This window comes from Bubalus kerabau, chromosome 14 (assembly GCF_029407905.1).
Source record: "Bubalus kerabau isolate K-KA32 ecotype Philippines breed swamp buffalo chromosome 14, PCC_UOA_SB_1v2, whole genome shotgun sequence".
Classification (NCBI taxonomy): domain Eukaryota; kingdom Metazoa; phylum Chordata; class Mammalia; order Artiodactyla; family Bovidae; genus Bubalus; species Bubalus kerabau.
The window spans coordinates 16,913,415-16,925,754 of record NC_073637.1 but is presented as its reverse complement, the minus strand read 5'-3'; the positions used below and the strand labels follow the sequence as shown (position 1 = coordinate 16,925,754).

General features: G+C 39.6%; 1 protein-coding gene across 9 annotated transcripts in view; it reads left to right on the top strand.

Moving 5' to 3' along the window:
* Positions 1–12,340, top strand: part of NSMCE2 (NSE2 (MMS21) homolog, SMC5-SMC6 complex SUMO ligase) — a 237,249-nt gene that overhangs the window by 162,363 nt on the left and 62,546 nt on the right. For 4 of the 9 annotated variants that reach the window (XM_055545816.1, XM_055545808.1, XM_055545806.1 and 1 more), the window contains one exon: positions 7,928–10,935. The exons of the other annotated variants lie outside the window; for them this stretch is intronic. In XM_055545816.1, coding sequence (XP_055401791.1) covers positions 7,928–7,929 — 2 coding nt within the window. In that variant the 3' untranslated portion in view covers positions 7,930–10,935. Of the gene's footprint in view, positions 1–7,927; positions 10,936–12,340 lie in introns of those variants that run through there. 9 annotated transcript variants of the gene reach the window in all.

Sequence of the window (12,340 nt, the reverse complement as noted above, 5' to 3'; positions counted from 1 at the left end):
AGTGAATGAGATTGGAATGTCCAAGATTATATATGGTTAATATGTAACTTAGCCAGGATTCAAACCCAGGTCTTTCTTGACTAAAACGTGAGCTCTTAACTTTTAGGATAGACTTTGAAGTCTTACTTGTCCAATCTCCACTCTGCCACTGGCAACACTCACCTCCCAGTGCCTGGAGTAACTAATGTGTACTTCCTTATCAATGTCTAACCTCCTGGTTTCTTCTCAGAATCACAAAGCTACCTGAAAATCAAAAGGAATTAATCATCACCAAAAGTTGAAGGTCTTTGCTTTAACAATTTCTTTCCTTTGTATTGATGTGACTTTGCAGTGATAATGACAAAACCTATTCAATCAGCCATCTCTTTCAGATTTGCCCAATTTTCAGAGACTCCAGAAAACATGATTAAAAGTGCATCATGCACATATTGCACCATATATTTGCAGAGAGCATTATATTTTACTAAACACTTTCATGTCTAAGAACTTGCTTAAACCTCACATTCTGGGCTATAGCATCACCCAGGCCTAGAGCACAGAAATTGTCCCAAAGTCAGTAGTTTCTAGCAAAGCCAAGACTCCAGCTCAGTCTGACTCCTTTGCTGCCCCCAAAATCACATTTGTATAGAGATTGTAATCCCCTGGATTGAGGAATATAGTTTTCATTGTTTATTCCAGAACTTCAGGAGACACTGATGAGATGATAAACTTTTTCTAATCCCACTAGCAGTGTTCTCTGTGGGGCTTTATTGAGCATGTAAGAAATCTTCAGATTGATAAGATTTAGAATTTGTCTCCTGCTCTCTGATGTTGCTTCAAGCCCAGTGTCACCGTTTCACGCTGCTACTGCTTCCCACAGATGCCTGATCCTGTGACATGTATTGCTTGACAACTCTCCTGGCTGAAGACAATTAGAAGCTAAAATTTGTTCACATTGATTACATAATTAGGACAGCTTTCTCCTCTGGGAGCCTTTCCTTCAGTTATGTCTCTTCCCCAACACCCTCAGTCTCTCCATCTCTGCGGCTTTCCTCTCAGCCTGGAGGCCCACTCAGGTCTTTCCATCTTTCCTTTTAGAATGATTGATGGATCATAAACAAAGAGGTTGAGATCATCCCACATTTGCTGATGCTTCTTCCTTCGCTTCCCCTTTTCCAGCAGGCTGCTTCAAAGAGTGGTCTGAATACCCAGGGACCACTTCCTCTCTTCCATTCACTCCTCCATCACGGCAGCCTGGTCTCTTCCCTCGCACCAGAGAAAACCTCCCTGGAACAAATCTCCAGCTACCTGCAGCTGGCACAGATTTTTAGTCTCTTTCTTATTGAGTTTCTTTGCTTCGTTTCAAATCTTTGATGACTTAATGCTGCTAGAAACTCACTGCTTTCTATTCCATCTCCTTTGTTGAGTTTCCTGACTCCTCTGCCTGCACCTAAATGATGCTTTGTAGGATTGTGCATCTGGCCGCTTGCCCTCTTTTCTACTGTACTGACTCTCTTTGCATCGTGTCAATTATTGCCCCAGCCCCACCTTTTTGCTGCTGGGTGACATCTCCAGCCAAAGTCCTCCCTGTTAACCTTCTTACCCATTGGGTGTGGAGCACTGCAGCTTCCACGTGCCCTCTTTTCTTGGAAAATCAGCTTTTCCTCCGGCAATCCCAGTTATTGGGTCGTCCAGTCCAGGTGGCGCTAGTGATAAAGAACCCATCTGCCAGTGCAGGAGACATAAGAGACACGGGATCAATCCCTGGGTTGGAAAGATCCCCTGGAGAAGGGAATGGCACCCCACTCCAATATTCTTGCCTGGAGAATTCCATGGGCAGAGAAACCTGGCAGGCTACAGTCCATGGAGCTGCAGAGAGTCGGATGCGACTGAACACCGCTCAAGTAAAACAAAAAAACCTACAGTCTTAATGGACTGACTTGCCTCCTTCACTCCCAGTAATCACATCTCAGTTCTTTAGCCTCCTAGGTAATTTCTCAAATCTGCTCTCTCCCTATGCCCTGGCCCTTCCTTTATCCTGGCATTTGTCTTATGCTCTTCCTTGTCTGAAGTGCTTCCCTCACTTTTGACTCATTGTTTCTGACATGGCCAGTTTCTTCTTATTCGTTTTTAAAGACTCATCATAAGCTTTACTGCCCCTTTACTTTATGCTCATGTCTTTCTTAATGCTCTCCAGATACCCCAGATCTCTCTTCCCCACCAGGCTGAGCTTCTTCAGTACAAATACTATTCCCTACTATTCCCTGGTCTTACTCATCTTTGTGCTCCCAGAGCCTACAACCTAAAACTTACCAAGACTTCAGTAAATATTTGTGGAACTAAGTCAATAAAATAGTCGGAGCGCATGAAAAACACTGGGAACAGGAGCTTTGGAGGACAGTATAGGCAGTCATCCTAAGCACCTCGTTTACGCGCCTTGCTCACGCGTAGGACCGTGTGCACATGCATGTGTGGTCAGTCGCTTCAGTCGTGTCCGACTCTTGGCGACCCTCTGGACTGTAGCCCAACAGGCTCCTGGGTCCGTGGGATTCTCCAGTCAAGAATACTGGAGTGGGTTGCCATGCCCTCTTCCAGGGAATCTTCTCAACCCAGGAATCAAACCCGTGTCTCCTGCATTCCAGGCAGATTCTTAACCCACTGAGCCACCTGGAAAGCCCTTCTTATAGGACAACTGGCTGTTAACACCTAGACCCTCTTCCTCACATCTTTGCCTTGAACATACTGTTTACCCACTCCTTTCTCTTAGCACAGCCCTCCCTACCTCTGCTCGCAATCTGCCTGACTCCTGCTTATTTTCTCGGACTGAGCTCATAGAGCCCAGGATTGGATGAGATGTGTCTCCTCCATGCTGGTAGCAGTGGCACTTAGCAGAGGGCATTACGGTTTCCTGTCTCCTTGTCTGTCTTTGCCCATAAACGGTGAGCTCGTTTTAGGACAGAGACCAAGTCTTACTCCTCTTACATTCACGGTGCCTGACAGATCTCTGAGGAATAATGAGAGAAGACGCTTTAAAAGTAGCAGATGTTTGTGGGTGTGCTGCTGTTGAAATCTCTCAAGTATATCCACCCCGCTCCCTGCCCCCACCTCCCACCCCACAAACAAAAAGCTTAAGTTTCTTTTTCTTGAGTAGGACCTTATAAAGCCATGCATTTTAGGTGTGTTCAGATTCTGGTGTCTCCAGTTAAGAGTTGTTAATCAGACTAGCTGATCAACTACTGAGCTTTAATCAAAGCATTCATTATCAAAGCCTTTTTGTTTATGAGTACAAATACACCATTGATGTTTATAAGAAGAATTATTTTTTGCCTTGCATGTTAACTAGCCACAAAAGCTGGTGGACACATGTGATAGTGTTTTTCACAGAGTTTAAAGAATGTTGGCCTTTGATGTTCTGCCCTTGAATGGAAATGAGCCTGCTTTTTAAAATCACCGGTGAGGAAAATGGGAAACTTCGAGGCAAGCACCTTAGAAGCATTGTTAGCATTCCTAAGTATTAAAATCCAACAGATGGATTGTTTATAACACAGAGGGGAAAGCTACTTTTCTGGAGAATAGCACCTATACTTGATGCTATGAAAATGAATGAGATTCAGTAGGCTCTATTAATATTCCATATTAAATAGAAATGTCTCAGTATGATTGAAAGCAAAAGAATATAACATGAGCTAACCTTAGCAAAAAAAAAAACAAAGCTATAAGGAAGTAAGGGTTCTTATGGGAAAGGGACTAGAAACAAAATATGAAGTGGATTTTTAGGTCTTTCTCAGACCCCATGAATCTTCCATCTCTATTTCTTCCCATGACTTGTGCTTCTTTCTTTTCTGTCTCTAGACTAGCTTTCTCAGTTTCCCTTTCCATCTAGTGGAAGATGCCCATGGCATAGCCCTCTAAGCTGTATATCCTTTTTTCTTTCAACTGAAGAACTCAGATTGAATTAGAATCTCTCAGTTCCAATTCCAGCCTCTCAGAAGAGAGAAGTCGTTCTATATATTAATAGTATAGGCCAGAAGTCCAGTGTGGTCAAGGGGACAGATGGGATGAGCTAGACAGACAACCCTGACTACCACCCAACATCAAGAAAGCTTGAAGTGAAAAGTACAACATAGTAGCTCTTATCTCAGTACATAAGGTTTAAGAGCTTACAGGCAACAAGCATATGCTTCTTCCACCTAAGTGTATGCGCCTGAAGGCCAGACACCATATCTTAATTTTGCTTAATCTTAATCTTCAACTATGTTTAATCCTATTACTTGGAGCAATGCCTGGTAATTGGTATTCAGTAAATATTTATTAGATGAACAGAAACAGATAAAAGTTCTGCCTTCTACTGGAATTACAGTCTTGTAATGAAAGCAGGCAGTAAACAAGAAAATAAAAACCTATATAGTAGTAAGCATTAAAAACATTTTTTAAAGGGGAGAGAGAGAAAGGAGGAGTTAGTGAGCAAGAATAGAAACTTCCAGAAGGTCATTACTGGGTTTAAGCTACCTTAAACCCAGGGTAGCTATACTGTCTTTTTTTATTCATCCAAAGAGGCCAGAGACAATAATCATAAAAGATGCCATTTACATTTCATTCCATTTATAGCTTTAATACCAAAAAGAAAATGTGATTTACATTAAATCACATGGGCTACAAAAAGATTGCTATAAAGAACTATAAATAGATTGCTATATGAAGAATTATAAATAAATGCGATTAGTGTTCATTGATAGCTTTTAATTTTTATCTGACAATTTGTAATTGTTCAGCTCCTAACTCAGAACTTGATATAATTTTAAATTGATTCTCTGGAATGGTACACAATTAATCAAGTGCACAATTAGAGATACACTTTGGCAAGCTCTACAAAGAGAACTAGATTAAGATTACAAACAATCCAATGAAAGAGACATGTTCTCTAAAGAAGAATCTGGTGAGATTAGATGATACACCTAGATGTGTTTTATGGACATGATTGAAAGATTGTATCTGATGATCTTAGTAAGAGAGACTAAAGGAGAAGGGATCAAAGAAATGTGTTTTATTAGTATACTTGTTGCCAATATCTAACAGAGAAAGAACTATTCTGGAAGAAAACCAACTCCCCTGAACAATAGTTAACAAAACCTTTACCTGCCTGTATTAATTAAGAATAACCTACAGGTGCTTCTGTATAAACAGCTACAGATCCCCAGTGGCTTATTATTGTATATTTTTCCCTATGTAAAGGTCATTGCACATTGGGTTGGGGTGGAGCAGGTCTGGTCCATAAAGTTATTCAAGGACCCAGGCTCTTTCCATCTTGTGGCTCCCTCCTCCTGAGTCCCCTCCATTCAAGCTAATCTGTGGAGAAAGTGTGAGATTGGGCCAGATGTCAACAACGAAGTGCACATCTCATAACACTCACACTTTATTGGCTAGAACTGAGTCACATGTGCCACACCTACCTATGGGAAGGCTAGAAAAACATGTAGTTAGGAACTCAGGAGGAAGAGGAAAATGTGGATATAGGTGGATATTCCCAGTGTCTACCACACTAACAATGTGAAGATTCAAGAAGCTGTGGAAAACATGGGCAAAGGAAAATATCATGAAAAAGCCCTTTTTGTATCTCCAAAAGAATTTTGTTGAAAAACTTAAAAAGTTTTTCAAACAAATTGTCTTTTAAAAAATTAGGGATTTAGGAACTGTCTCTCAGAAGGCTTTTACCACTGGTATTATCATTGGCTTCTATAGGCCACTTGTGTGCTTCCCTCTCAGTGATGAAAATCCAGAAGAAAATTAAATGCAGACAGATTCTGAAAAGTACCATATCTAATCACAATGGCAGTAGTTCTCACCTTCCTGTCCAACACACAACTGTAATAGTGACATACCTAGCCAAGAATATCATCTCCGCCTCCAGGAGGGTTTTACATCATGAAAAACAAAATTTAATTGTCATACTTGCTAAAAACCTCCTTTGGTTTGGAGTGGCATTTCCCAACCAGAAATTTGGGAAAGAATGAGATTCTATAGTTTTACCTTTGACTCAGGGAGGGGCTGGTTTATATCTGATATCATATGCTCCTCTCTGTGATAACAATAGCTATCCCCAAATTCTGTTTCAGGGATTCTGCAAATCTAAATATAATAATAGCTTTACACTGTTGAGATTTACTATATTCCAGGCATCCTTCAAAGTACTTTACATCTTCACAGAAAGCCCTGTGCCCTGTAAACTGAGGTCCAGAGATATTGATAAGGACCAGAGCTCAAATTTAAACCCAGGCAGACTAGCTCCAGAGATCATCCTTTTAAACATCAGGTTAGATTAGAAGAAAAAAACAAAACACAAAATAACAACAACCACAAATGAATACCTGGGGATTCCCTGACAATAAGTAGGAAATAACAGTACTGTCTCACCTTGTGTGCTCAGGGATCTTGTATATTTTTAAAAAATATTTATTTTTTTAATTATGAAAGTATAATAACACATTTATAAGAGACTTAGAAAATACAGAATAAGGTTACATATAATTCCACTATATTTTTTAAATAGGTAAATTAAGATTTTTAATTGGAGTTTCAATATAAAAATCTCAAAAGTTAATAGAATGAATATACAGAGAAGTAGGATATAGTAGACCTGAAAAGCACTGTGAATCAATTCAGCATAATTAAGATTTATCCAGTTCTCATACAGCAGTAGGATACAAATTCTATTCTCCTATAAACTAGGAGACACTGGAACATATCCAGGGACATAAAATAAGGTGCAAAAATTTCACGGTCTAAAGGTATTGAAATCATCGAGTCTGTTCTCTTAAGGGATCTTGTGTATTAATATACATCAGAAGTAACCCCTGCCTAGAAAGTTCCAGACTTTATCCAGGGAGATGCAACCCAGGCAAATGAAGGGCATCGATCTTTTTGTAGCCAGTAATGACTGACTAAAATTTGGGAGAGGAGACTGCATTTTAGATGCCCCAGGTTTAACTTGGCAAGTAGCTATAGTAGTGCCAGTCAGCTTTCCCCAGATTTGGTTTGATTTTTATTTACTGATTTCAGTTGATTATTTTTTAAATGTACTTGAAATCAATAAAACATTGAGCATCTCCTATGTGGAAAGCTTTATGCAGGGAATTAATTAATTATCCTAGGGAATCCAAACAGGAGGAATGCTTAATTACCAAGGGTACTGATTAGTAGACATGGCAGGATTACTTTAAACATTAGTGAGGTCACAAACATTTGAAAGCCATTATTTAGGTCTTGAGCCTTTAGCTGATAGGTTTCATACTTAATGTTGTGACAGAAGTGATCCTTGCTGTAGTTAGATGACCATATCTCCTTCTGTCTGATATGTTAATATTACTTTTTATAACAGCTTTATTGGACATAATTCACATATCATACAGTCCAGCCATTTAAAGTACACAATGCAGTGGCTTTTAGTATATTCACAGAGTTGTGAAACCAAGCACCACAATCAATTTTAGAACATTTTCAGAAAGAAACCCTGTCTCCATTAGCATTTACTTCCCATTTTCCTCCAACCCCTACCCCCCATCCCCCCAGCTCTAGGCAACCACTAGTCTACATTCTGTCTTTAAAAGATTTACTTCTTCTGGACATTTCATATAAATATGCATATGTGGTCTTTTGCGACTGGCTTCTTTTACTTAACATAATGTTTTCAAGTTTCATCCATGCTGTAGCATGAATCAGAGCTCCATTCTTTTCAGTGCTGAATAACATTTCATTGTATGGATAGACCACATTTTATTTATCCTTTCATCAACTGATGGTCATTTGGGTTGTATCTGTTTTTTGACTGTTTTGAATAATCCTGCTATGAACATTCATGTACAAGTGGACTTATGTTTTCATTTTCATTTCTTGTGGTATTTGGGAGTGTAATTGCTGGGTCATATGGTAACTCTATGTTTATCCTTTTTAGGAACTTCCAGACTGTATTCCAAAGCGACTGCACCATTTTACATTCCCACCAGCAGTGTGTGAGGGTTCCAATTGCTCCACGTCCTCGCCGACACTTGTTACTATCTGTCTCTCTGATTGTAGCCATCCTAGTGGTTGTGAATTGGTATCTCATTGTTTTGATGTGTGTTTCCCTGATGAATTAATATTGTAATATTTATTTTACCAACCTAAGGCAAGAGCTTCAACCTTTATGCTTTCTTATGCACATAATGGAAACTGCCTTACATTACTGGGTTGACGTTCTCAAACAACACAGTTGTTCTATACAAGATGAATGTCATTTATGGGGTTAGAGTTATACCTGAAAGAATACAAAGTGAAATGACATGGAGTTAAGATTATGAACTCATCTGGGAAATTTGTTTTGCAGGATGAATTCATTCACAGTGTTCTGAGACCTTTATCTAAGCTACTCAAGTACTCTTATGTGACATTTGCTGGATAATCTAGACAGCACTTTGGTTAAATCCACAGTGTGATGTCATCCAGTAAACACTTGAAAGTGGAGATGCATGTCTCTTCTGGTTTTATCAGTCTAGATTAGCAGTGCTTCACAGCACAGTGAACTTTTCTCCTCTGTGATCCATCAGCCTGCGTCTCATTGCGGGCCAATAATCTGTCACCTGAAACTACTTAAAATAGGTTGGGCTTTCTTGAATATCGTGTTGCTGTGATGACGTTGGGGTTTGGCTGCACAAGAAGGGAAAGCACTGTTTTATAACTTGTGGTTGCCTCCGTATCCCTCGTTTCCAGTAAAAGCACTGATTTTTTAGCCTTTGCTTATATGCCTAGACTTTATATGTACCTGTTGTACCTTTCATCTCGTTACAGACTGAGGCTCCTACTGTGGTTATCTTTGTATCTCTGTCAAAGAAAAAAAAAATTGTGGAGCTTAGAAGGTATCAGAGTTTCACCATCTTGATTTCGCCAGTTGGCAGATGTGTAGAAAGAGTGTCCACAAAGGCCATTTGATGAGAGAAGAAAAAAATGAAAAGTTGGTCAAAATTGAGAGGATGCTTTCTTCAGAGAAGGTCCCGAGATTTCTCAGAAAGCACCCCAAAAAAGAGATCCTGATGGTAGCCTGATCATGTTTCCTGACCATAGAAGGGATGACCACAGAGATTGAGATTCTCTCCCAGTCTCTGCATGTCTGTGTCCAGTTAGCACAGTTCAGAGTAGGTCAGGAAGGAATCAAAGAGGGAAGGAAAAATAATTCAGTGGATAATTAATCCTTTCATAATGTATCATCATATGTTCTGCCTTCTTTGTTCCTCAACTTTTAATATGCATTTTTTGTAGTTTGGGGTGAGGTTGAGGGAGGCCTGGGAGATTGGAAGTATATGAGTCAGGCTTATGGGCAGAGCTTGATTTTTGTCTCCCACAAGGGAAAGGGAAGCAATAACTTTATACATTTACAGAGCTGGGTTTGTTTTTTGACACTTTAGTCAATTCTGTTTTGAGCATTCTGTTACCTAAAATATTTTGGCTAAAACTCAAGCATGTCGTGACACAATGATAATTGTTGCCTCTAATGAAGATCTCCAACTACCCCATAACCCTGCCCATGTGCCTTTAGAACTATCAAAGAAGACCTGAAGTGTGTTTATAAAAGTGGGAATTACCGTTCAGATTCTTATTGTTGTAATGATTAGCTGTTGAGTATAAAAAATAATACTGAGCACTTATTGAGCATTGACTATGTGCCAGGGGTTATACTAATAACTGTACATAGATCATCTCGTTTAATTCCTTCCATAGTTCTCTGAAATAGGTACTGTGATCATGTCCCCATTTTACAAACCAAAGTTTAATGAAATGTAGTGCTTGCCTTATCCAGCGCTTGTGTGCCCTGAGCTCCCCAACAAGCAACTTCCCTTATGTACATGTCATATTGAGTGCTATGGCCTCCCCTTCTCTCCCCCAAATCACATGCTAGAACTAGTGGAGGGAGTGGAGGGATGGGCAGTGGGGAAATGTGAGAGAGAGAGAAATGAGTGAATGAGATAGCAGACCTCAAAGAGGGAAGCAAATTGGTGAGTTTTGCTGTAGTAGAGTTTGGGTTTTTGTTTTTATTTTTGTCATGGTAGTTTTTACCAAAGCTTTTATGATTTCTTTTCCCTCTTATATTCTTGTATATAAACATAAAGCAATAACTGCTTAGGAGAGGCACACTCAAGGCTGGTTATTCCTATAGGAAAAGGCCAAGGTGTATCTTTCATGAAACAAAAACAGATCAGAGATTTTTTTCTTGTCCTTTTCTGTTAAGAAATCAGAATAAAAAAAGAATATTATACTGGTTTTCCTTCAGAAAGCCAAGCACCTCCGATTACCTATTTTGCATAGAAATATAGAGCAGATATAGAAACTCAGAAAGTGTTTTCTTTCTGATTGTAAGCATAAAGTTTTTATAGTCACTTATTCAGTTGAATTACTGTGATCACTTCACTGGGCCATTTTACTGTGAGATATACTAAAATCAATGAATTAAGTCTTACATTCTCTCTCTCTCACACACACATACACACACGCTTCCCACACACCCATTTTTAACAGCCTCTATTTCATACCATTCATGCTTTTTAGTCAAGGTAAGTGTCTGAGTATACTGTAGCTGAAGTAACATTCCTGTAAAAGAGCCTTGCCAAAAAGCAGCTCTTTAAGCCAATAATCTTCTCCAGTGTAAAACAGACTCCCTGAAGTTTATCTCCCTCAGTCCTTCCCCTGTGCTGTCAAGGTAGCCCTTTTTTAATCTGCTCTATAAAATCTTCACTAAGTAGTCATCTTTGATTGAGGCACTTCCTGGGAACTGAGGTCCTTCCATTTTCAGGAAGTTTTCAACAGTGAAAATGGATTTCCTTTGTTGAGCCATATATTGTGTTCTCTGATGCCTGCTTTTCTCAACACTAACCCTTTCTGGAATGAAACACGGTGGAATATTTTAATTAATAAACATGTATTTGTTACTCACGGTGGGCAATTGCGAAATGTTTCAAAACAGTAGTATGTGTGCTTAACCGTTGATGAGGGAGAAGAGGCATGGGCTTTGAAGTCAGATAAGAGCAAAAATAATGCTGACTGTATGCCAGGCACTGTTGTAAGCACTTTCTATAAGTTAGCTCATTAATCCTGACCACAGCCCTCTGAAATACGTACTACTGATATCTCCGTTTCTACAGATAAGAAGATTGAGACACAAAGTTAAGAAACTTGCTCAAAGTCACCAGGCTAGTAGGTGTCGGAGCGGGCAGAGACCCCACTCCCACCCCCTAGACTCTGTTGACTCAGTCAGAGCATCCAGTCCTGCGGCTGCACCTTCTAAGCCAGCAGGTGTAGAGTTTCCTTAAACTGCCTTCACTTTAGTTTCCTCACCTGTAAAAATGGGCCAGTTTATTGTAAGAGTTAAAGGGAATGCCATTGAACATGACCAGTGGCTCTTAACATCTGAGGGTTTCGTTTTGCCTTTTTTTTTTTTTTTTTTAAGTTTAAGCCCCACCCGGAACTTCTGATTCATTTAAATACTTTGTGGTATGTGGTTTGCTGTCACCGATTTGAGACTCATGTCAACATTGCTTAAGAATAAACAGGGTGGGTTTTTTCTTAATTAATCTTCCTGATAACTGCAAAATTCATTACAGCATTAGTCAGCTGTAGGATTCAGTTTGGGCTGATATTAAAGAATCTGACTTCATAATCCCAAGGGGGTTGTTCCTTTCTCCATTTATTGCTAAAATATTTATCTGCATGGATATTCAAGGCAGTATATTTCATGAATAGCTGGTGCTAGTCACAAGGAGTGTGACATTATTTCTTCCCTCTTTTTGATGGCTTCTTTACTCTGACCCAATGAACTATTCTAAAAGTAAACCCTTAAAAATACGAATAGCATCACCTGCAAACATTTTGCAGTTTTTAATCTGTATATGGTGAGACTCAAGAGGTTATAGGTATTTTGATTGATGTGGCTTCTCATCAAAAGTGCAGAATCCAGAGATCTTTTATCCCTGTGCTGCCTTTTGAAAGAGAAAGGAGGACTCCTAGAGAAAATGTCACAACTCCTTTCACACATTTATTTAAGGAGACTCAGGGGCTAGTTAATTTCATTGAGAACAAAGGGGAGGACTTTTGAGTGCATGGCAGGACAGTGCCATAGAGTTTGAGGATTGTTCCTTTGACCCCATAGTTTTGCACCTCATGGGCTGTAACTGGGTCACTTCAAGGGCTTTGTCATTCAGGTCTCAGTCTGAGCCAGATCAAAGATAACAGGGACGATTCGGAAGATGTCAGAAGTTTACCTCAGCAGAGTGATGCTGTTCAGTTCAGCAGTCATCTGTGGAACATTTTTCACAAGGCACAGAGGAGACACACATACAGT